Below are 24,656 nucleotides of genomic sequence, written 5' to 3'. Positions count from 1 at the left end.
GGGTGTAGGCCCGAAACGTCAGCCTTCCTGCTCCTATGATGCTGCTTGGCCTGCTGTGTTCATCCAGCTCTACGCCTTGTTGTCTCAGATTCTCCAGCATCTGCAGTTCCTACTATCTCTGATACCCTTTAACATTTAATGGCACTATCATTGCTGAATCTTCAACTATCAACGTTGTTGGGATTACCATTGATCGGAAACTAAATTGAACCAACTATATAAATACAGTGGCTACAAAAGTCAAAGGCTAGAAATTCTGTAATGAGCAACTCACCTATCTCCGACTTACCTGGATGAGTGCAGCTCCAACAACAGAGCTTAGATCTGATCCACTAGCTATGGGATAGTTTAGCTCTGTCTATTACTTGCTGTCTGGTACGCAAGTAGTCCTGTGTGATAGCTTCTTCAACTTGACAACGCATTTTAGGTATGCCTGGTGCTGCTGCTGGCATACCCTCCTGCACTCTTCATGGAACACTACCATCTACAAGTTCCCTTCAAGTCACTTGCCACCTTGACTTCAATCTATAATCACTGTCTTCACTGTCACTGGATTAAAATTCCAGAACCCCCAGCACTATAGGTGTCCCTAAGTCCCAAAGATTGCATTAGTTCAAGCTTGCCGTCACCTTCAGGATATTTAGAGATGAGTAATTAGTGCTGCTTAGTCAGCGATACCCAAATCTCTAACAAACGAGGACTAAAGGCAGGTTAAAGGTAATAGTTACAAAGATTTCCAGGCCAGTGATGCCCAATATTTCTTTAGGAAAAACAGAAGGGTCTGCTCTTCCATAATGTAAGCTGACCTTGAGCTATTCTGATATAATGAATAGTTGTCCCATGTCCATTTGCAAGACGTTTCAACTAAGTGACTGACACAGTAAATTACCTACCTTTCGAAATAAGTCATATCAACCAGTAGCCCGAGTCAAGAGGCAGGCTCGCCAGGCAGCCGTCTCCTTCAGATGTGAGATGGTCCAAAACAGGAGGAGTAAGCCCAAGGGAAGATTTCCCTAACACTGCCTTCATAACTTTAATGAAATTGATACACGTTGTGGAACTGCCAGTTCATCCTCTGAGATCAGCGAACCTTACTCTTTTTTTTGTGTAATTAACTAAGGTATCATGTAAAAACTGCTGCTTCTTAACAAACCTAAGTTATCTAAAAGTTCTTTGCTAATAAGCACTTGCCTATATTAGGTAACTGTGGTCTTAAATCTCAGAATCTTTCAGTAAGCACCTTATATGTCATTAAAGCAAATTTCAGACATGAAGACTGGTATTCTTGATATTTATTGCTCCAAACAGAATAATGAAAAAAATCAGGAGATTTTCTTGTAACACCTAGATGGTTGTAGTGGTGTCTGTGGCTGACTCGAGCTTAAATGTAGTGATTAAAATTTTCTTCTGGGCGTCCATTATTAAGATATGTATGTTTTTTAATTGACACCCAGGTGGTGTACATATGATTGAAGCCGATATTCTTATTGGGAGCCATGGATCACATAAAGGAGAGCCAATCATGGCACATCCTCCTGAAACTGACAGTGACAACACATTGCATAATTGGCTGAGTGAAGTACAGCAATCGGACAAGGGGATCAAGTTGGATTTTAAGAGGTACAACCGCTATGATGTTTATTATGTTTAAAAACAATTTTTGATGATCTGTCATTTCACTGTTTTTATCGAATTTAGCAGAATACAGCCTTGAAAAACTATTTTTACTCAAGGTGACGTTGAGGTATATTTATATTCAATGTCCTTGTTTAATATAATTTGCTCAAACCTAATTTAAGAAAAAATGAACTTTCTATTCAGGAATAATTTTACCAATAAACAAAAAAGGGGCAAAAATATCAACTCAGGATGTTTAAGTTTAGGCCAATATAGAGAACACAGCCTTTTCTGCATTTATAGTCCATTTGTGATTGCCTACTTGCAGTCAGCATTCCCTCTAATTTCCTTAGCACCTGAGCTGCATGGCATCACCTTCCAAAATTGATAAATCAATGCCACAATTGGCGTGCTGAAGCCCATAACCGTGCATGGAACATTAGAGTGGCTGCAAGCATGCTGCTTAGAGGGAACTTTGCTTGCAGGAAGTCCTTATTTTCCATACTATTCTCATTCCATGGTATAATTGAGTTCTGAAGTGAACTTTAAAAATAGATCAGCTGATGCCCAGTGGCATTGCTTACTAGTAGTACAATTATAGCTGTCCTCAAAACAAGATAAGAAAGCTGTCTGTGGTTACATCCACCAATTCATAATTGTCTCCACTAAGAGAAAATTGAACCATCTCCACTTGACCGTTAATAACAATACCATGATCAACATCCTGAAGATCGCCACTGACTGGAAACTTAATAGTGGCTAAAAGAGCAGATTGGAACTGGAAGTTCTGCTGTGGGTATCTTGCTTCCTGATTCCCCAGAGCTTCTCTTCAGGAGTGTTGTTCCAATACACCAAAAAGAAGCTGTACACCATTACAGGGCAAAGGTGCATTCTTGATTGGCACCCCATCTACTAACATTATACCATGACAGCATTGGGTACCATCTTCAAGATGCACTAGAGCAACTCATTAAGCATCCTTTGACAGTGTCTAACCTGTGACCTCTACTAAAAACACCAGGTTCATGGAATATCACCACCTGCAAGTTTCCCTCCAAGTCATGCATCACCCTGACATTGAAATATATCTCCATTCCTTCACTGTCACTAGGTCAAAGTCCTAGAACATCCTCCATAACAGCACTGTGACTGAACCTACCATGGACTTTGGTGGCTCAGTGCTATCACCTCAGGCTAAAAAGGATAACAATCTCTAATACCTCTCTCACCTTCCTGGACCTCTCTGTCTCCATCTCGGGCAACCACCTAGAAACCGATATCCATTTCAAGCCCACCGACTCCCACAGCTATCTAGAATACACCTTCTCTCACCCACCTTCCTGCAAAAATGCCATCCCCTATTCCCAATTCCTTCGCCTCCGCCGCATCTGCTCCCAGGATGAGGCATTCCAAACCCGTACATCTCAGATGTCCTCGTTTTTCAAGGACCACAACTTCTCCCCCCCCGCCCCACCTCAGTGGTCGAGAACGCCCTCCACCGTGTTTCCCGCAACTCATCCCTCACACCCCGTCCCCGCAATAACAACCAAAAAAGAATCCCCCTCGTCCTCACGTACCACCCCACCAACCTCTGGATCCAACGCATCATCCTCCGACACTTTCGCCATCTGCAATCCAACCCCACCGCCAAAGATATTTTTCCCTCCCCACCCTTATCTGCTTTCCGGAGGGACCACTCTCTCCATGACTCCCTTGTCTGCTCCACACTCCCCTCCAGCCCCACCACACCCGGCACTTTTCCCTGCAACTGCACGAAGTGCTACACCTGCCCCCACACCTCCTCCCTCACCCCCATCCCAGGCCCCAAGAAGACTTTCCACATCAAGCAGATGTTCACCTGCACATCTGCTAATGTGGTATACTGCATCTGCTGTACCCGTTGTGGCCTCCTCTACATCAGGGAAACCAAGCGGAGGCTTGGGGACTGGTTTGCAGAACACTTACGCTCAGTTTGCAATAAACAACTGCACCTCCCAGTCGCGAACCATTTCAACTCCCCCTCCCATTCCTCAGACGACATGTCCATCCTGGGCCTCCTGCAGTACCACAACGATGCCACCCGAAGGTTGCAGGAACAGCAACTCATATTCCGCTTGGGAACCCTGCAGCCCAGTGGTATCAATGTGGATTTCGCAAGCTTCAAAATCTCCCCTCCCCCTACCGCATCCCAAAACCAGCCCAGCTCGTCCCCGCCTCCCTAACCTGTTCTTCCTCCCACCTATCCCCTCCTCCCACCTCAAGCCGCACCCCCATCTCCTACCTACTAACCTCATCTCGCCCCCTTGACCTGTCCATCCTCCCTGGACTGACCTGTCTCCTCCCTAGCTCCCCACCTACACTCACCTTTACTGGCTCCATCCCCGCCTCTTTGACCTGTCTGTTTCCTCTCCACCTATCTTCTCCTCTATCCATCGTCTATCCGCCTTCCCCCCTCCCTATTTATTTCAGAACCCCCTTCCCCTCCCCCATTTCTGATGAAGGGTCTAGGCCCAAAACGTCAGCCTTCCTGCTCCTATGATGCTGCTTGGCCTGCTGTGTTCATCCAGCTCTACACCTTGTTATCTCAACAATTGACATTAACTTTGCCAGTAATACTTGTCGTGACAAATAAAAAGAGTAGTATGTACATATCCTGAGCTCATTTGGAGAAATTATTTTTCAAGAGTTTTCCAGATTTATAGTTGCCTAATTCCTTTCATTATGTCAGAAAGGTATATTCTTCTCCATTTTATCCCCTAGAAGAAACCATAGGCAATATGTATTGTGTCAGAGTTTGTGGCATTACTGTGAGGTGGAATTCCTTCGTATTAAAATTATATCCTGTGTCATTGTCAGTTTGTCAGCTGTGGAACCTGCTATGAAAATGTTAGTATCAATGAAGGATCTTCTCACACGACCGGTTTGGATCAATGCAGATATTCTTCCCGGACCAAATGAAAGCAAAGATTTTTTATGCATAGTAACTTCATACTTGCCACATGTAACGCTGTCTCTTGGTTGGAAAACTGATGAGTTGGTTAACCAAACAAATATTGGTAAGGATTGTCAAATGTTATGAAAAGTAATTTCGCACATTATTATCAAGCATATATACTTGCTTTATCAGCTTTTTTTTAGATATGGCTATCACAAATGTAATATAGAGCAAGGATTTCAGATAAATCACGCAAATTGCTGGAGAAACTCAGCAGGTCTGGCAGCGTCTGTGGAGAAAAAGCAGAGTCAGCTTTGCAGGTCCAGTGATCTTTGTTCAAGGTGACCTGAAATGTTGACTCTGCTTTCTTTCCACAGATACTGCCAGACCTAAGTTTCTCCAGCAATTTCTGTTTTTGTTTCAGATTTCCAGTATCTGCAGTTTTTGTTTTGCTTCAGTTAAATTAGTTCATTGAGAGTGTTCTAGGTAATTGTATGATTATTGTTAATCCCTGAGCTTTCAATAATGTTGTCAGCTTTATATTGTTATTTGAATATTCTTGTCATTGGCTAAAATGGTCATACTTACTGCATTTTCATATTTGAATCTTTAAAATCCACTGCTACTACTTGCTCTTAAACTTCTCTGAAAATTGACTACATATTTGATCCTGTTTCTCCCTGACTATTTGAAAACCCAATGGTGTGTTTTCACCTTTTGTAATTTTAACTTCTATCTAGTTTGATGATCCTTCCAAGATGTCATTCCTCCCCACTACTATACTCTGATGCTGCTTGGCCTCATGTGTTCATCCAGCTCTACACGTTGTTATTCTCTACTATAAATTGATTCCTTGATTTCTGGGACACTTGGACTGGCTGTGGGGAAGTTGGCCCCCGTACATGCTGAGCAGGTTGCAGTTAAATAGAGCTGGGACTGAGTTCTATGTGGGGTGTTTTGCTGGCGCCATTGGGAGTGCTTTAAATTAACTTGGCAGGGGTGTGGGAACCAAAAAAGAATAGTCAAGAAGAATACCTGGGCTCCCTAAATACTTAGACACACAGCTGGTCCTAGCATGGAGAATAGTAAGTTATTAGGTGAAGTGGAATAGGAGAGAAAGAATGTAAGACCGAAACAGAGTTAATGTGCTTATAAGTAAATGCATGGAGTATACTAAATAAGGTTGAGGAGTTGCTGACACAAATTGCAACTTTGAAAATGATGATCTTGTGTCAGCGCTTGGAAATGTGACTCAAGGAAGGGCAAGACCAGGTATTCCTGGGTATAGGTTGTTCAGGAAAGATAGAAAAGGAAGGAAGGGCGAAGGCTAGCAGTATTGGTTAAGGAAACATTGCAGTGCTGGAGAAAGAAGATACCTGAGGATTCCAGACAGAGTCAATTTTGGAATAAAGCTATGGAATAAAGATAGTGTAATTACATTGCATGATTAAGTCCATAGATCACCAACTAGTGGAAAGGATATAGAGAAATAAATCTGCAGGGAAATTACAGAAGTGCCAGCATTATAGGGTTGTTATAACGAGTAACTTCAATTACCCAAATATAAACTGGGATACTCATTATGAAATGGGCAGCGAGGGGCTAGTGATCCTAGATTGCATTCAGGAGAGCTTTGTACACCAGTATGTGTTCAGTCCATCTGGGAAGCACGCATTGTTTAACTTGGTTTTTGGAAATGAGGTGGACTGAGTGTCAGTGGGTGAATATTTAGGAGACCACAGTTATTGTATCGTAAGGTTCAAAATGGTTTTGGAGAACAAATTGCATCAATCCAAAGTAAGAAAAAATCAATATGCAGAGAGCTGACTATAATGAAGCACGAACAGAGTTGAGCAAGATTGATTTGGGTAAGAGGTTGGCAAGAAAAACAATAATTGAACAATGGCCCATTTTAGGAGCATTTTTCCCAAGCAGGGACAAAGACTCAGGAGGCAGGCAGGATTCAGGCAAGTGGAAGATGTTTATTTAAACAGAAACTGATTTACGCAGGGAGAGGACCAAAGGATCTTCTCCAAATCTGGCTTTGGAGCATTTTTATACATCTTGTGTTCCAGTAATCAAACACAACGTATTCGCTGTCCTTCCCCTTAATCCAACCACCCAGTCATGTGGGACATCTAATCAATGATGGGTACATCTGTGGACCGCCCATGATCTTATGGTGTTAGCTAGACATTGTCATCCCTAGGCCTTGCGATCTTTCTCTGCATCCTGTTCATTCGCATTCCAAACGTTTAATGGCTATACTCCTTTGGGTCTTTCTCAGGGTTGTTTCTCTGAAAAGACAACTCGAATTCTATTACCCATTGCATTTTGGTGCTGTCTTTTATCAAATTGAGTTACTCTTATTTTCCTACTGTCCCAGTTACATTATATAAAAAAAGTCAGTTAGTTTTAACTAATTGCTATAAAGTTAACTTCTGTTATAAGTTAAAGTGTAACATTATACAACTGCATCTACTGTTAGCATTTTGTAATTTATGGGTTGTAAGCAATCTATCTTGTTCGGGGCATAAGAGAAGGCATCTCTCAAGGCTTGTTAACCTTCTCATCTAAGCTTAATTTTTTTTTAAGGCTTGTATTATATTCTGATTATGTATTGAGACCAACTTCTATGATTAGAGCATTTTTAGCTAGAAACTATTTAATATTGCAGGTAGCTTCAAAGAGGCAACTATTTAATATGAAATAACTCCAGCTGCTATCGTTGCAGTGGCTTGAGGACTTAATCCAGCACCTGATGATATTCATTTACTGGGACAATCATCCTTTCATTAATAAAGCTGGAATTGGTCATTTATCTGTCCTAAGGCATCCTTTTATCAGAACTGTCTCGGATGGGAGCATACAGCATTCTTTTACTGACCTTCTAGCAGTTCTGTTCAAAGGTACCATTGTATTTCACTGTGTGAACAGGCTGCCGTCTTGTGAACAGGCATTGGCTGCTTAATGTAGTCAGGTACAGGCCGCCCCTACAACCATCTTCAAAGAGAAGATGGTTTGGATACAGTTGAGCTATATTCTCTCGAATGGAAAAGGTAGGACAAACAAATCTAGAGTTCCCTGGATGACAGCTGAAGTAGAAGTTAACATTTGAAAGAAAACATATGTTTATCATGTGTGTAAGGCAGAAAATACAATTGAAAGTCAACAGGAATGCTGAAAGCTTAGTGGGTAGGTGAAAAAGTAAATAATAGCAAAGAGAAACAATGAGAAAAGATGAGCAGCTAATATATGGGAAAATCTCAAAATCTTCTACAGGCATATCAGCAGTCAGAGAGTGGCTCAAGGAGGAGTAAGGCCATTCGGACACCAACATGGGGATTTACAGATGGAGGCAGGGGGCATAGCTGTGGTTTAAATGACTACTGTGCATTCATTTTTATAAAATGCACCCCAGGCCATTGTGACAGAGTGGCCATTGTGTCACTAGAAGGGTTCACAATTAAAAAAGAAGTAGCCATGGATGGATTATTAGCAATCAAAGTTGACAAGGCACTTGTCAAGATGCATCCAAGGATTTTGGAGGAAGTGAGTGTGGAAATTACAGGTGCACTGGCCATAATCTTTCAGCCTTGTCTGGACTCAGTGAAAGCCCAAGAAGACGGGAGAATTGCAAACATTACTTGTTCAAGCAAGTTTGTAAGAATAATCCCAGCAATTACAGACAAGTTAGTTTAGCAAAAGGTAGAGTTGAAACTTCTAGAGCCAATTATTCGGGATAGAATGTGTAACAACAAAGACAAGAGTGGGTTAATTCAGAGGAGGCTAGGAGGAGAGTTGAGGAGAAATGTTTTCACCTGATGGGGGCTGAGAGTCAACTGCCTACAGGGTGGTTTGGTCAGGAACTCTGGTAACATTTAAGCAGTATGTAAATATTTGTTTGCCTTGCTATAGTATCCAGCACAATGGTCCAAGAGCTGGAAAATGGGTTTAATGTAGTCAGGCTTTTGTTAACTAATGCAGACATGTTGAGCTGAATGGCCTCCTGTGCTGTAAATGTCTATGGATTGTCCATTGTCCTTTTCTAATGTCATCCTAAACCTTATGATACAATGATCATCATGCTCTAAAAGTTTCCCTGCTGTCACTTGATATGATTAGCCTACCTCATTCCTAGGGACCAGGACTAACACTCCTCCTTTATAGTTGGTGTCAGCACAGGAGAGGATTTGACTTCTTGTGAAGTATGCAAACCGGTCAGGACATTGAGTATAGGAATTGGGATGTCATTTTGCAACTATATAGGACATTGGTCAAGCCACTTTTAGACTACTGCATAAAATTCTGGTTGCTTTTTTGTAGGAAAGATGTTAAACTTGAGAGTGCAGAAAAGATTTACAAGGCTGTTGCTGGGACTAGAAGGTTTGTCATGTTGGGAAAGGCTGAATAGGCTGGGGCTTTATTCCCTGGAACGTCGGAGGCTTGAGGGGTGACTTCATAGAAGTTTATAAAATCATGAGAGCCAATGGATAGGGCGAATAGCCGAGTTTTTTTTTACTAGGGTGGGGGAGACAAACACTAGAGGGCATAGGTTTAAGGTGACGGGGAAAGATTTAAAAAAAACCTGAGAAGTATTTCTTTCATGCAGAGGGTGATGCTTTTAAGAAATGGGCTGTCAGAGTAAGTGATGGAGGTGCTACAATTACAACATTTAATAGGTATCTGGGTGGGTATATTTAAAGGAAGGGTTTGAGGGATCTGGGCCAAATGCTGGCAAATAGGTCAGATTGGGATATCTGGTCGGTGCAGACGAGTTAGACTAAAGGATCTGACTCTGTGTCAGCAATGTTTCTTTGCTGAAATTACAGGATTGACTGATATGAAGTGCCTTTGTTTTGACACTGACCCAAAGCAAGTAGGACTGTGAACTCCTAGGATGGGGATGATCAGGGTCAATAACATGTGTGCGTTTGTCCCCATGTATGCTGTGGTACTTAATTTCCAGTCGTTTCAGCTTTCCTAGCCATTGTTCAAAGACTTTGCTGTGCAGACCCACCTGACGTTAAAAGAACCCACGCATGCTTATAGGCAGTTCCAGTAACCACAGAGCTAAATATTGCACTGGTATCATAGTTCCTGAGTTGCGACATTGACATTGTTACCCTGAGTGAGAGACAGTGGACAGGAGAAGGTCATCTCAAAAAAAAACAAAGTGGCGGTTACATCATCTTCTGGAAGGATAAATTTGAGGAAAACTGCTGATTCTATTGGGTTGTTTTGCCATAAAACAAACTGGTTGACTGTCTCATCAAGCCCCACGTGAGGTCAGTGAATGCCTCGTGACCATTCAGCTTACCGTAAAGCAGAAACAGTACACCACAGTTGTCAGTGTTTGTGTCCCAACCCTAGAAGCAATGAGGCCAAAGGGAATTCTACTCCAGCCTTGGTTAATTACTGTCCTATCTCCCAAAGGAAGGCAAGCTGTGTTCTCCAAGGTGAGTATGGTGCAGGGTTGGGAGAAATACAACAGCCAGAAACCAAGAAGGCCACCTGTACAGATGGATTTCCTGCTGAAATTCTAAAATAAAGCAGAGACACAATCTTGGCTTGTATCCACGGCCTCATCTCCCACATTCCGGAAAAGAGCAAACTGGAGCATCTCTGAAACACTAATTGATGAAAGGAAGAAAGATTGTGGTTATTCCCTTCTCCACAAGGGAAATTCATTGCAAAAATCCTCCTCAATCACTACCTCCCAGTGGCTGAAGATCTCCTACAAGAGTCACAATGTGGACTCTGTCTATCAAGAGGAATAGTGAGCAAGATGTTGACAGCAAGACAAGTCCAAAAAAAATGTAAAAAATAGCAGCAACCTCTATACATGGCCTTCTTGAACCTCACCTTTGGGTTTTCACTCTATCAACTGAGGGGGACTATCGAGCTTTTTCAAATTTGGTTGCCCACAGAAATTCAAACCATCCTCTGTCTGCTGCACGACAACTTTCAAGCAATGATCTTCACCAGTTTATCCATCACAGACCCCGTAGATATGCAAATAGAGTCAAACAAGACTGTGACATCACAGCAACTCTCTTTGTTCTACTTACCTCAACACTCCATCCCATATCCAGGACATTCTGCTGGTATAAAGCCCATTACAGGAGGAGTATAAAACTTCAAACTGCATCACCTCCATTTGAGAACCAGTACCACCTCTACTTCAATTGCTGAGCTGTTGAATGGAGATGGTGCTTCATCAGTGCATACATTGAGGCATATGAGAGAATGGGCCTGAGTCAAAACATCTGAAAGACAAAGATTCTCTACCAGACTGCTCCCACTACGCAACACTGCCTCCCAACTATCAAGATCTATGGCAAGCCACTGGCCAATGTGGATCAATTCCCATACTTTGGGAGCCTCCTCTCATCAAATGCAACCATCAGTGATGAAATTCAACTTCACTATCTTTACACTAGCGCAGTCTTTGTTTTTCAAACGGCCAATGTGTTTGACGACAAAGATTTCAAATCTGACACAAAGCTCATGGTCTACAAGACAGCAGTGTTACCAGCCCCCTCTGTATACATCGGGGACATAGACAATCAAATATGTACGTCTGGCACGTAGAGTCATACAGCACAGAAACAGACTCTTTGGTCCAACTCATCCATGCCGACCATGTTCCCAAACCAAACTAGTCCAACTAAACATGCATTTGGCCCATATCCCTCCAATTCTTTCCTATACGTGTACTTATCCAAATGTCAGATCATTCCACACATAAACCGCTCTGTGTTAAAAAAAAAATAAAAGTTGCCCCTCACATCCTTTTAAAATCTTTCCCCTCTCACCTTAAAAATATACCCCCTAGTTTTGAGCTCCCCCACCCTTATCTATACCCCTCATGATTTTATAAACTTCTTTAAGGTCACCCCTCAGCCTCCTACACTCCAGTAAAAGAAGTCCTAGCCTATCTTTATAACTCAAACCCTGCATTGTGGCAACATCCCAGAAAATCTTTCCTGAACCTGTCCAAATTAATAATAACCTTTATAAAAAAATCTATAAAATTTGGTAAGAGTGGACATACCGAATGCCATTAGCCTCCTGAGGAAGTAGAGATACTGGTGTGCTTTCTTGACTGTTGTGTCAACTTGGTTGGACCAAGACAGATGGTTGGTGATCGTCACTCTCAGGAGCTTGTGACTATTGACTATCTGCGCCTCAGCACAGTTGATGTAGACAGAGGAGTACTCTCCACTCTGCTTCCTGAAATCAATGACCAACTCCTTCATTTTGCTGATGTTGATGGTGAGATTGTTGTCTTTACACCATGCCGCCAAGCACTCAATTTCTTTCCTGTAGTCTGTCTCATCATTATTTGAGATCTAACCTATAATGGTGGTGTTGTCAGCAAACTTCTAAATGCAGTTGAGGGTGGAATTTGGCCACAATTTGTTGTGAATGTATGAGAAGTATAGGGGGTTGAGTACGCAGCCTTGCAAGGCACTGATGTTGTTGCCTATTCTTACCGATTGCAGTCTGTGGAGGGAAATTGAGGATCTGGTTACAGAGGCGGGAGCTAAAACCTAGGTCTTGGAGTTGACAGATGAGTTTAATTGGATTTATGGTGTTAAAGGCAGAACTGTAGTCAATAAGTAGGAGAGATAGTCAGAACTGCTGATGCCGGAGAATCTGAGATAACAAGGTGTAGAGCTGGATGAACACAGCAGGCCAAGCAGCATCAGAGGAGCAGGAAAGCTGACGTTTCGGGTCTAGACCCTTCAGAAATGGGGGAGGGGAAGGGGATTCTGAAATAAATAGGGAGAAAGGGGGAGGCGGATAGAAGATGGATAAAGGAGAAGATAGGTGGAGAGGAGACAGACCCGAAGGTTGCAGGAACAGCATCTCATAGTTCACTTGGGCCAGCAGCCCAATGGTATCAATGTGGACTTCACAAGCTTCAAAATCTCCCCTCCCCCGACCGCATCCCAAAACCAGCCCAGCTCGTACCCGCCTCCCTAACCTGTCCTCCCACCTCTCCACTCTTCTCACCTCAAGCCTCACCCCCATCTCCTACCTACTAGCCTCATTCCGCCTCCTTGACCTGTCTGTCCTCCCTGGACCGACCTATCCCCTCCCTAACTCCCCACCTATACTCACCTTTACTGGCTCCAACCCCACCTCCTTGACCTGTCTGTCTCCTCTCCACCTATCTTCTCCTTTTATCCATCTTCTATCCGCCTCCCCCTTTCTCCCTATTTATTTCAGAACCCCCTTCCCCTCCCCCATTTCTGAAGAAGGGTCTAGACCCGAAACGTCAGCTTTCCTGCTCCTCTGATGCTGCTTGGCCTGCTGTGTTCATCCAGCTCTACACCTTGTTATCTCAATAAGTAGGAGCCTGACGTAGGTGTCCTTATTATCCAGATGTTTCCAGGGATGAGTGTAGGGCCAGGGTGATGGTGTCTGTCATGGACCTATTGCACTGTATGGTGAATTGCAAAGATTAAAGGCAGTTTGGTAGGCTGAAGTTGACGTGAGCCATGACTAACCTCTCAAAAGACTTCATAATTATGGAGGTCAGAGCCACTGGACGATAGTTATTGAAACACGCTGCATGATTTTGATTTGGCATCAGGATGGTGGTCTTCTTGAAGTAGGTGGGGACTTTGGATCGTAGTAGGGAGAGATTAAAGACGTCTGCAAATATTCTCACCAGCTGGTCCACACAGGATCTTAGTGCACAGCCAGAAACTACATCCAGGACAGTCATTTTCCTTGGGTTCACTTTCAAGGCCAATTCAACATCTGTGGCAGTGACCGTGGCTACAGGTGCATCCCAGGCTGTTGGGATAGGTGACATCATTTTACTGACATTCTGTTCAAAAGCAAGCGTAGAATGCATTGAGCCCATCGGATAGAGATGTATTGTTGCCCGCGATTCTGTTTGACTTCACTTTATAGCCCATTATGTCATGTAAGCCTTGCCCCAAATGATGGCTGTCTGTGTGGTTGGTCTGGGTCTCAAGCTTAGTTTAGTATTGCCTCTTGGTGTCTCTGGTCGTACTTGGATTCCCTGTATAGGTCAGGGTTGTGGGACCTATACGCCTCAGACCTGGACTTCAGTCAGGAGTGGATGTCCTGGTTCATCCATGATTTCTGGTTTGGGAATGTTCAGATCAACTTCTTTGGCATGCAATCGTCTACAGACTTACTTGTGAAGTCTGCAGTGACATACTCATTTAGGTTGGCCGCTGAGTTCTTGAATAGGGACCAGTCCAATTCTAAACAGTCCTGTATATGCCTTCCTTTAGTCTCAGACCAATACTACACAACTTCCTGTACTGGGTCCTCATGTCTCAATTTCTTGTAAACCAGGAGGAGGCGCATAGCGTTGTGATCTGATTTTCCAAAATGCAGACAGGGTTTGGAGTGGTCAGTATCTTTGGTTGTATAGTAATAGTCTAGGATGTTCAGACCTCTGGTGGGACTGGAGATGTGTTGATGATATTTTGGAAGCACGTTCTTGAGGTTGGCCTAGATGAAGGCACCACCTACAGTGAACAAGGCCTCTGTATTCTGTCTGAAAACTATTTTGTAAATTTGTATACTTCTCCAAGTGCACTCTTCACTTCCACATGGGATAGGATGTAGACCGCTGTCAGGATAGCAGAGGTGGTAGTAGGAACAGCACTTCACTGAAAGATGTTCAAGATTTGGGGAGCAGTAACTCACTAGGGTCACCATGTCTTAGCACCAGGAGGTGTTGATTAGGAGGCTGACCCCACTGCCCCTTGCCTGCCTGAAGGACGCTGAGCAATCCATTCGGTGAACTGTGCCTCACAACCTGAGGGTTTCTTCATCAGGTGTAGCAGGAGTGAGCCATGTCTTTAAAACAGAGAACACAGCAGTCTCTCAATTCCCTTTGGAAGGTGAGTCTAGCTTTAAGTTCATCCATCTTGTTTTCAATAGTTTGAAGATTTGCTAGGAGTATGCTGGGGAAGGGGGCTTGAAACTTCAAAGTTTCAGTCACACCTGAAGTCCAGCATGTCTCCCACATTTCCTGAGTAGCTTGCTGCTACTCGGCGTCGGTGAGGGAAGTCTCCTGCTTCAGGAGCTAAGTGTGTGCACCTGATGGGGCCCTGGGTACCAGTTGGGGCCTTGTGCGTTCCAGGGGGTCTTTTGGCCGTTTTGGTCGGGCCTTCTCGATTTTAGGTCACCATGAGGTCAGGCCTTGTTCCCGTGCTGGTCTAGCCTCCATTCCGGGTTTCCATAAGAAGGTTGGGCTTGCGGGAAGCTGGTAGGCCCTTAATCCCTCTGGACTTGCAGTTGCAGCGTCAGTAGTTGAGCCTTGTCAGTTGTAGAATCTTTAAACCTGAAAGTAGATTTAAGAGAACATTGTTAGTAATCCTGATTGACTTACAATTGAGATTTAGAAAAACAGAACGATTATAAGCTATGTTAGAATAAGATCTGCTGTAGGCAGCTCGTAAAATGTCGCCACACTGTGGCGCCATCTTGAAATACCTTCAATGTACGTATTAAGCAGTATTTAAGGAAGGAATGAGGGAGGACGTTTGAAGAAAACAATTCCAGAGTTCAAGACCTGGACAGGTGATTGGGGATGCACAAGAGGCTAGAGTTGGATGAACCCACACTTCTGAAATTATTGTAAAAATGGGATTGATTGAAAGATGAATGTGGTGGGTTACTGCTTATTGAACACTACCAAAAATTGTGCACAGTTAATAAGTCTTAATGTATTATCTTGTTATGTCTTGAGAAATTACAAGTTTTAGCCATTGTCACACAATTGTACAAATGGTATTTGGAGAAAAACTATGTACGTTCATTGACAAATCCTGGTAACCATCTTCAGTATCTAGGTACAACCTCATCTCTTTAAAACAAATTGATCTACTTGCATGAATTAAAACCAAAAGAACTGCAGATGCTGTAAATCAGAAATAAAAACAAAAGTTGCTTGCTGGAAAAGCTCAGCAGGTCTGGCAGCATCTGTGAAGAGAAATCAAGTTAACGTTTTGGGTTGGGCTCTGAGGTAGGGTCACTGGACCCAAAACGTTAACTTTGATTTCTCTTCATAGATGCTGCCAGACCTGTTGAGCTTTTCCAGCAACTTCTGTTTTTGTACCTGTGTGAATTGTCTTGTATAGGTGTACACTCACAATTAATTCTTCCAATTATAAATTCCTATGTCCACATTTTAAATTGGAACCCTGTAAACTTGTTATATTATGACTGTGTCCTCCTGCAATGGATGTGTTGCAGGATTATTACTGATGAGGGACTAGAATTACATTGTGACATTTTTCTCCACTGAGGAGCATTAAAACTACTTCTGTTGTCTCGTTTGTTCTTAAAATTCTGTAATTATGCTTTATCTCCTAAATCATCTTGAGGAACATGTAAACATGATCTGAAACCAACGAATCTTTAAAATTAAATTTGCTTCTTCATACAGTTTACACCTGGGAGATGGTGAAGGAGATGGAGCAAATTTGTCAGACACTCAGTCAACCAGTAACGTTCCCGGTTAGAGCAGCATTGGTTCGTCCATCCTGGCCACAGCTGTCTTGGTTGCTGGAGCAGTCAGAAAGGTAAAAGAACTGTTTAGCTGAATTAAATTCCAGAGGTCCTGTCTTTCAGTAGATTTCACATTTCAAACATTTTTGATTCTTTTCATTTTTTTTGCATCTAAGTCTAAATTTATTCAAAATTATGATGGGAAAGAGGGAAACCAAAGAGCAGGATATTAATTTTTAAACAAAAACTAATTCCTGGAACAACTCAGCAGGTCTGGCAGCACCGAGGAGAGAGAAAAACAGTGTAAATGTTTCAGGTCTAGAGACTTTCCTTCAGAATGCTCTCAAGAGGGATCTCTAGACCCAAAATGTTAACGGAAGAAGGGTCGCTGGACCTGAAACATTAACACTGTTTTGTTAACCACAGATGCTGCCAGACATGCTGAGTTGTTCCAGAAATTTGGTTTTCTTTCAGATTTCCAGCATCCGCAGTTCTTTGATTTTTTGTTTTGTTTGTTTAGCATTAATTTTTAAAATTGTGAGGTTATGCTGTTTGGTAGGAAGAGACTTAGTTTACTTTCTAAATAGGAATAAGATTTGGAAATCTGAAGCATAAAGGGACTTAGGAGTCCTTGTTAAGGATTCTCTAAAGGCTAACATGCAAGTTCACATGGTAGGTATGAAGGCAAATGCAATGTTATCAATCATTTCAAGAGGGCTAGAATATAAGAGCAGCGATGTACTACTGAGGCTGAATAAGGATCTGGTCAGACAGCATTTGAAATATTGTGAGCAGTTTTGGGTCCCATATCTAAAGAAGGATGTGCTGGCGTTGGATGGGGTCTAGAGGAGGTTCACAATAATGATCCCAGGAATGAAGGACGTGTCAGAGACAAGGGAGGACTAGTTGAGGACTCTGGGTCTAAACTCAATGGAGTTTAGAAGATGGAATGGATGTGGAGAAGATGTTTTCACTTGTAGGAGACATTTGGACCTGAGGACACAGCCTCAGAGTGATGGGCCAGCCCTTTAGAACTGAGATGAGGAGGAATTTCTTCAACCAGAAGATGGTGAATCAGTGGAACTCATTGCTGCTGAAGGCTGTGGAGGCCAAGTCATTCAGTAGCTTTAAGAGAGATAGATAGGTTATTGATAAGTAAAGGGATCAAGGATTATCAGGAGGAGGCAGGAGAATTGAGTTGAGAAATGTAACAGCCATGATTGAATGGCGGGGAAAACTTGATGGGCCGAATGGCCGAATTCATAGAATCACTACAATGTGGAAACAGGCCTTTCGGCCCAACCAGTCCACACCGAACCTCAGAGCATCCCATCCCCCTATAAACCACCTAATCTACACATCCCTGAACACTATGGGCAATTTAGCATGGCCAATCCACGTAGCCTGCACATCTTTGGACTGTGGGAGGAAACCGGAGCACCCAGAGGAAACCCACGCAGACAGTCGCCCAAGGGTGGAATCGAACCCAGGTTCCTGGCACTGGAAGGCAGCAGGGCTAACCACTGAGCCACCGTGCCGCCCTAAAGAAATCTGCTCCTATATCTTATGGTCTAACTTATAGAAGGTGATAGAGACAAGACAAATGTAAAATGATCTTAAATATATTTGCATCCATGCATCACAAAATCCAGCTGAATAAATTTTGTATTACGTAGTCTGTTATCAAGTCCATATTATATAATAACATTTTATGTTGATGTGTTTTAATTGACAATCCAGCACTGCTGTGTTGTTTGTCTATTCTAATTCAGCAATCTTGTTTTAATATAGATACAGTCTGACTGTCTGGACAGCAAGAGAAGATTTGTATACTGTGGAAGATATGCTATACATCAGGGAGAATGTTGACAAATCCCGAATCTACTTTGATCTTTTTGAACCTCAAAACAGTGAATTGAGACAGGCAGTAAACATGAAATTCACAGACCAGATATAATGTTACTTGTAATGACATTGCATTTGTATAATGTATTTGGACAGGACGGAGGAAGATTTGCAGGAGTCCTTTAAAGGAAAAGGAAGTGGAAAAATCTAGGGAACAAATTCCATTTTTGAGGTAGAGGAGCCTGAAAGAAAGGACATCAATGGCAGAGAGTTAAAATCAGAAGTAAAAGAGACCAGAATTGGAGGAGTGCTGAGACCTCTACAGAATTGGAGGACTATTAATGAATATATTACTGTTTTAAATTTGAAAATTTTGCCTATTATTTGTGCAGAATTGTGTTCGCTGCTGTTAGCACACAGATGTAGATGTCAAAAAAAGACATGGGAAGCATGGCTGTGGTGCTCCCCACAGCTGAGACTTTGCAACCCCTACATACAACCATGGAGAATGGTCACTTACATAATGTACTCGAGACCTGCCAACACATTATCTATCAACTGTGGCTCACTCTGACTCAGAAATTGCCCTCCAGAGACTTTAGCATATACTGCAGGATGATAATTGAGTGCAGTACTGAGAGAGCACTGCCTTGTTGAAAGTATCATCCTTTGGATGAAATGTGAAGTCAAAACCATCTGCCTAATCAGCTGGCCGTGAAACATTTTGTGGCACTGTTCAAAGAAGAGAAGGAGAGCTCTCTTCTATTCTACAAGCATACAAACTTAACAAATCAGAGCATAATTAGACAGACCCTGTTTCTGTCCCCCCACGTCTCCTGCCAAGCAGTGCTGCCATTTAATAAGATTTTAGCTATTCTGTTGAGAATTCCACATTTCTATCCGCCCTGAATAATCTTGGATTCTGTTGTTTAACAAGAATCTGATAACTTCTGTCTTAAAAGTGTGCGATTTCTCTGCTTTCACTGCCTTTTAAGGCAGAGAGTTCCAAAGTTTCGTAATCCTCTGAGAGAAAGAAATTCTTCTCTGTCCTAAAAGGATGTCCTCCAGGTCTGGATACATCCAGAAGAGGAAACATTGTTTCCACATCTACCTTTTGAAGTTCTTTAAGAATCTCTTGCATTTCAATCAAGTTACCCCTCACCCTTCTAAAAACCCATGGAAACATGCCCAGGCTTTCCAACTATCTTCTTAACACAATTCACTCATTACAGGTATCAATCTAGTAAACCACCTATAAACCACCTCCAATGTATTTTGCATCCATTCTTAAAAGAAGGAAACCAAAGTTTCGTGAAGTCTCACTAGTTCCCTGTATAAGTGAAGCATAACATCTTTGATGTTCAATTCCTGTCCTAATAAAAGGATAGCATTCATTAACCTTCTTGATTACATGCTTTATCTGCAAACTAATTTTTGTGTCTCATGCAGAAGACCCAAATTGTTATGCACCTCGGAATTCTGCAGTCATTCTGTTTAAATAATACTTTGTTTTTTTGTTGTTCTTGCCAAATTGAACAACTTCACATTTTCCCACATTATATTTGGTGAAAATTTATTCTGCAATCAATATCACTGCAACCAAATAACTGGTGATTATTTCCTCACTGTTTGTAGGAACTTGCTGTGTGGAAATTGGCTGCCACTTTTTTTAAAACAACAATTCATTGGCTGTAAAGTACTTTGTGGAATGTCTTCAGGTAGTGCAAGGTGCTAAATAAATGCAGGGTTTTTTTATTTCAGTTAATGTGAATTCATATTAAGAGTTCATGCCTTCAGAAGAGAAGAGGAAAGAAAAGGAACAAGATTGGGAAAAAAGTTAGGAAATAATCAGCATTTTTCAGAACTATTGAATTTTAGTTGACTTGATAGTTATTCTCTGTAAAATAATGTTTGCAGTTCTGTACAAACTGATATATGTTGAGTTCACAGTCAGGCATTTGGCTCACTGGGTGTAGAAATTGATCATGAAAAACTTTGAAGTGAAAATGCGTCTTGGAGTTATTTCTGTCTTTCTGAAACAGAGGCCATAATCAGAAATAATATCTTGCACGAGAAATAGGCAGTAACTTCTAAATGTCACTGAACAATAATGGGTTCCAGAAATATTTTGATGGTACTGTCCTTACCGGCCCATTTTGAAGTCCTGTAGCATAATGGTTGTTCCAAGACTAAAAAGTATAGAATTTCTGTCACGATTGGAGGAAGAACTGGGGGCTCAGTAACTTGAACCCTCTTTGCCCAATGTTTTTGAGCGATTGCAAAAGATTTTTTTAAACTGGTTCTTGAAACATGAGCTTCACTTTTTCAGCATTTATTGCTTATCCCTGACTGCCTTGCGAAGATAGTAATGAACCACCTTCTTGAATCAGTGCACTTTAACTGGTGTTGGTACGCCCACAGTACTGTTAGGGAGGGAGTTCCAGGATTTTGATCCCGTGAACAACAATGTCGTTCCAATTCAGGATGGTGTGTGGCTTGGAGGAGAACTACCAGATATTAGAATTCTCAGAGGTGTACTCACTTAATTTCTAGGTGGTAGAGGTTGTGGGTTTGGCAGGTGTTAAAAAAGCCTTGTTGAGTTGCTGAAGTGCATCTTGTTGATCCTGCACACTGCTGCCTCATGTGCCAGTCATGGTGAGAGTGAAGAAGGTGATGGATGGTGAATCTGCTCATCTCAGCTGAAAGCAATTCAAAAGCGCATGAGGGTCTGGAAGAGACAAGAGCCTATTGGTCTGAGGAGACAGAGTACTTAATATCAAAGTTATACAGACGTTAGATGGAAATTGTTTTCAAGATAGACGTTAAGTATTTGCTTTTGCTTCTAGTTTTAATTATTTTCAAAGTTCTGCTGCAACTGATTATAACAAATCAGAATTTTATAGCACAAAGTAGGTTATTTATTCCACCCATACTCCCCATTGAAAATTTCTCATCAATCCCATTTCCTTGTCTACTCATTTTTCATGGACCGATAAAGATATGTTAAATGAGTTTAAAACAAAATGTACTTGAAATTCATTGAAATTTGCCAAGGGATTGACAGGAAACTTTCACCTAACAAGTACAGAAATAGCTAGTTGCATCAACAAATTGAATGATTTCAATTAAAATACAACTTTCATTTAATAAATGTAGCTCAGAGCCATGAGTTGGAAAAGTTATTGCACTGATGTCAAGAATTTTTATCAGAATAGTTGGTAAATACCCTACATATTGTTGGTCTCATACTTTGCTTCTAAATAAATATCCCAAAATTCAATTGCGAGTGAGATTCCACAATTATTGAACAAAGCAAAGCTAAGATCTTTTTATTTCCTCATGATTGATAAGCACTTGAGACCTAGGAGGTTATTATTCTGTGCCCATTGATGGGGAATGCTAGCATTAAATTGACGATAGAAAGCATCACAGCAAATTCGACAGTTGGACCATAAAATAGACACGTTGTTTGCAACTTAACGACTGTCTTTACTGCATGTAATGAGTTGTTGTTCAGAACAACAATCCAATCTCATAGGATGTCAAATACAATGCTGAATCTTAACCTGGTGTTCTGTTGTTTTTCACTATGCATTATAGGACAACGTGTCCGCGCATTGCCCTCTTCTAATGCCATTATGAAGGACCTATCAAAGCATACTCGGAATGATTGGAGTTCTGTAGATTCATGGGTTCGTAAGACTAAAATCTTCGGGAGCAACATTTGGCTCTATTGGACCTCTTTCTGTCAATTTGTTTTGTCAAAATATGTCTTGTTTTGCTTCCAACACGGTATCCATAGCTAGCATGTACATTTCTGCTGCAAATTGCACCAAATACCATCATGGTTAAGGTATTGATGCAAGAAGCATGCACTGGAAATTTATACAGGGTCAGCAGATAATGATGCATTCAGTATATAACGTCAGTTTGACAGCAATGCTGGCATTTTGGAGCTTAACGTTCCAGCTAGTACCATTTCCCAAATATTTACAGTAAAACATGCATTCATCAGCAGAAAAAATACCCTCCAGCACTGTTTAAAGCTCTGATTAGTTACTGGATGATTCCTCCTGGCTGTTACTGAATTTGTAGTAGTATTTGGTAGTTTGTACATTTTTTTTTAAGGTTGCTAAATTGTTTGGCAGGTGCTGACAGACTTTGTCCTGCTTGAAGAATTCTACACAAAACAAACTTGCTCTCATAACGTGAATGAAGTTACTTGCAACCCCACTTTGACAACAACATGACAAGGAATACGAACAGAAGTAGCATGCAGGACAAGCGGCTAGAGGAAGAGTAGATAGTCTCTCAGCTAGAGACCATAACTACCTAGAGCATTCAGCGATTTGCCTACTTTAGCACCATTGAGAAATGGTACCTGTTTCACTAAGCAGGTTAAAATTTGTCACCTGCTACAGCCACAATTGCAATCTCAGGAAGTTAAGGACTACTTTGCCAGTAGTTGTGAAATTGATCATGGATTTGAGCATTCTCCAAGGTCAGATTTGGCAATATTTCCAACACTTTATTCTCTGCCGACAGATGCATATGGCAGATCCCTGAGTCTCTGTGCAGAAAGACCTTGAAAATATCTTGTTCTGTTGGCAGTGAGAAGCAGGCAGAGTGTAGAATCAGCTTCGCCGTACTGATCACGTGTCACTATGTCACTTTGCAGGTTCTCTAGAACTCTGAGACGTGCTATAACTGCAGGGAATTACAGTTCAATGCTTAGCTGGTTTATAACCATACCCAGTGTATTATGGAGGTCAGTTCCACAATATCAGCAGCAGTCATGATGCTTTCTTTCTGTGCATTCCAATTACCATTTCCATTTGAACTATCACAATGAACCAAATGTTAGCTACTGACACAGGGCTCATGATCACAATGCATAACCTGTGCACATATGAGCTGTATGGGTATTGTGAAAACCCCACTACCATGTGATCAAATGGACCATTAGCATGTTTAAATCAATATGTCTGCTCTGAAGGAGCACTGCAGTACCTTGAAGAATGTGTTAAGATTTATGGTGGTGTGCTTAGTACACAATCTTGCTGTCAGATATTCAGTGACCAACTGAGGAGGGAGAATGCAACTAGCACAGCCTCTATGTGGCCAGCCTATCCATGGTAAACTAATCTGAGTGCAGTAGTAAAACAATTCTAACTGTCCATTCATGAAACCTTACCATCTCATCAAAGTCCTCATCTGAGTATTCTACAGTAGAACTTGTGTGAGGATAAGATAAGGCTCTGAATGCTATGTATCGGTCATAATTGTTCGAAATTCCATGCAGGTAAGTGAGGTTGTAGCAATTGAGCATTAGCAGAGGACTAGTTCAGTTGTAAGGATGTGGCACTTGTGAAAGGTCATTGACTTTCTTGTGACACTGCATTCAGGTCCTTTGGATTATTCCACTGGTATTGACTGAAATGGCAATTTGATAGCACAACCAGTGTAATTTCCATTTTAGAGTCTCCTGGCCTCTTGTGAACCTTCTTTTTATTTCCTCTGTTAAGGCTTTAGTGCACCCTTAGAACCTCGGAGCAAGCTTTCTCACCTATGGTTCTATTAGGGGAGGCAATGGCCTACTGGTATTATCGCTGGACTGTTAATCCAGAGACCAGATAATGTTCTGGGGAGCAGGGTTTAAATCCCACCATGGCAGCTGGTGGAATTTGAATTCAATAAATATCTGGAATTAAGAGTCTAATGATGACCATGAATCCATTGTTGGGAAAAACCCATCTGGTTCACTAATGTCCTTTAGGGAAGGAAACTGCCATCCTTACCTGGTCTACATGTGACTCCAGACCCACAGCAATGTGGTTGACTCTGAACTGCTCTCTGGGCAATCAGGGGTGGATAATAAATGCTGCCTAGCCAGCAATGCCCTCATCCTGTTAATGAATATAGAAATGAAAACTCTTATAATTAAGATTCACTTTCTAGACACTGCTTCAACCAGAATACATTTTCCCTTTAAGAGATAGAGGCCAGCTTTATGTAATACAGGCAAGCTTTAATTGGTTCTAATCTTAATGAACTTAATTTCAGTACTCAGGTGTGCAGCCACTCAACACCGATTTTTGTTTTGGGCTGCAAACTGCGCCCTTTGGAAGAAACAGGTGCGGATTAACTGTGCATAACAATTCTGTTCTTATTTTTTGGAGACTATCAAATTCTATGCACCTGTAATTGTTTTCCCATCTGTTGCCTCAGTCAAATATGCTTAGTTATAGCCTTGAGCTATTTGGCTATTTGTAATAAATCTAAAATTTCTGAAAAAAGTCATCACCAGATCATCTGTTCTGAGGAAGGGTCACCGGACCCGAAACGTTAACTCTGTTTTCTCCTTCATAGATGCTGCCAGACCTGCTGAGCTTTTCCAGCAACTTTGTTTTTGTCCCTGATTTACAGCATCCACAGTTCTTTTGGTTTTTGTTTTACCACCAGATCACCAACTGATTTTGCAAAGGCTCTTGATCAGATATCCTTTAACAAACAGCTGCACCAGGCTTTTTCCATCCTTATCTCACTACCCAGAAAGGTGTGACACCATATGCTCTTAAACAATTTAAATTTTTAATATTTCAACACCTGCCCTGCAACTTCTCATGTATTTTCATAACGTGGAGATCGAATCCAATACAGAGCATGCACAGATCGATTAAAATATACACTGATAATACAGTGCTTCTTCTGAAAAACAACGTGAGTGGTTACTGCTTCATGAATTGTA

At 41.7% G+C, this 24,656-nt stretch overlaps 1 protein-coding gene across 3 annotated transcripts in view; it reads left to right on the top strand.

The window, feature by feature from the left end:
* The window catches only part of fam151b (family with sequence similarity 151 member B), a 25,090-nt gene extending 3,519 nt beyond the window's left edge, over nucleotides 1-21,571 (top strand). For 2 of the 3 annotated variants that reach the window (XM_020530886.2, XM_048595104.1), the window contains exons 3-6: nucleotides 1,455-1,620; nucleotides 4,474-4,673; nucleotides 16,002-16,137; nucleotides 17,855-21,473. In XM_020530886.2, the coding sequence (XP_020386475.1) occupies nucleotides 1,455-1,620; nucleotides 4,474-4,673; nucleotides 16,002-16,137; nucleotides 17,855-18,020 (668 nt within the window). In that variant the 3' untranslated portion in view covers nucleotides 18,021-21,473. Of the gene's footprint in view, nucleotides 1-1,454; nucleotides 1,621-4,473; nucleotides 4,674-16,001; nucleotides 16,138-17,854; nucleotides 21,474-21,508 lie in introns of those variants that run through there. The other variant, XM_048595105.1, reaches the window with a different exon arrangement.
* Nucleotides 21,572-24,656: the final 3,085 nt, after the last annotated feature.

The sequence above is a fragment of the Rhincodon typus genome, chromosome 3, assembly GCF_021869965.1.
Source record: "Rhincodon typus isolate 14 chromosome 3, sRhiTyp1.1, whole genome shotgun sequence".
Classification (NCBI taxonomy): Eukaryota; Metazoa; Chordata; class Chondrichthyes; order Orectolobiformes; family Rhincodontidae; genus Rhincodon; species Rhincodon typus.
Note: the sequence above shows the minus strand (reverse complement) of the source record. Positions and strands in the feature narration are given on the sequence as shown.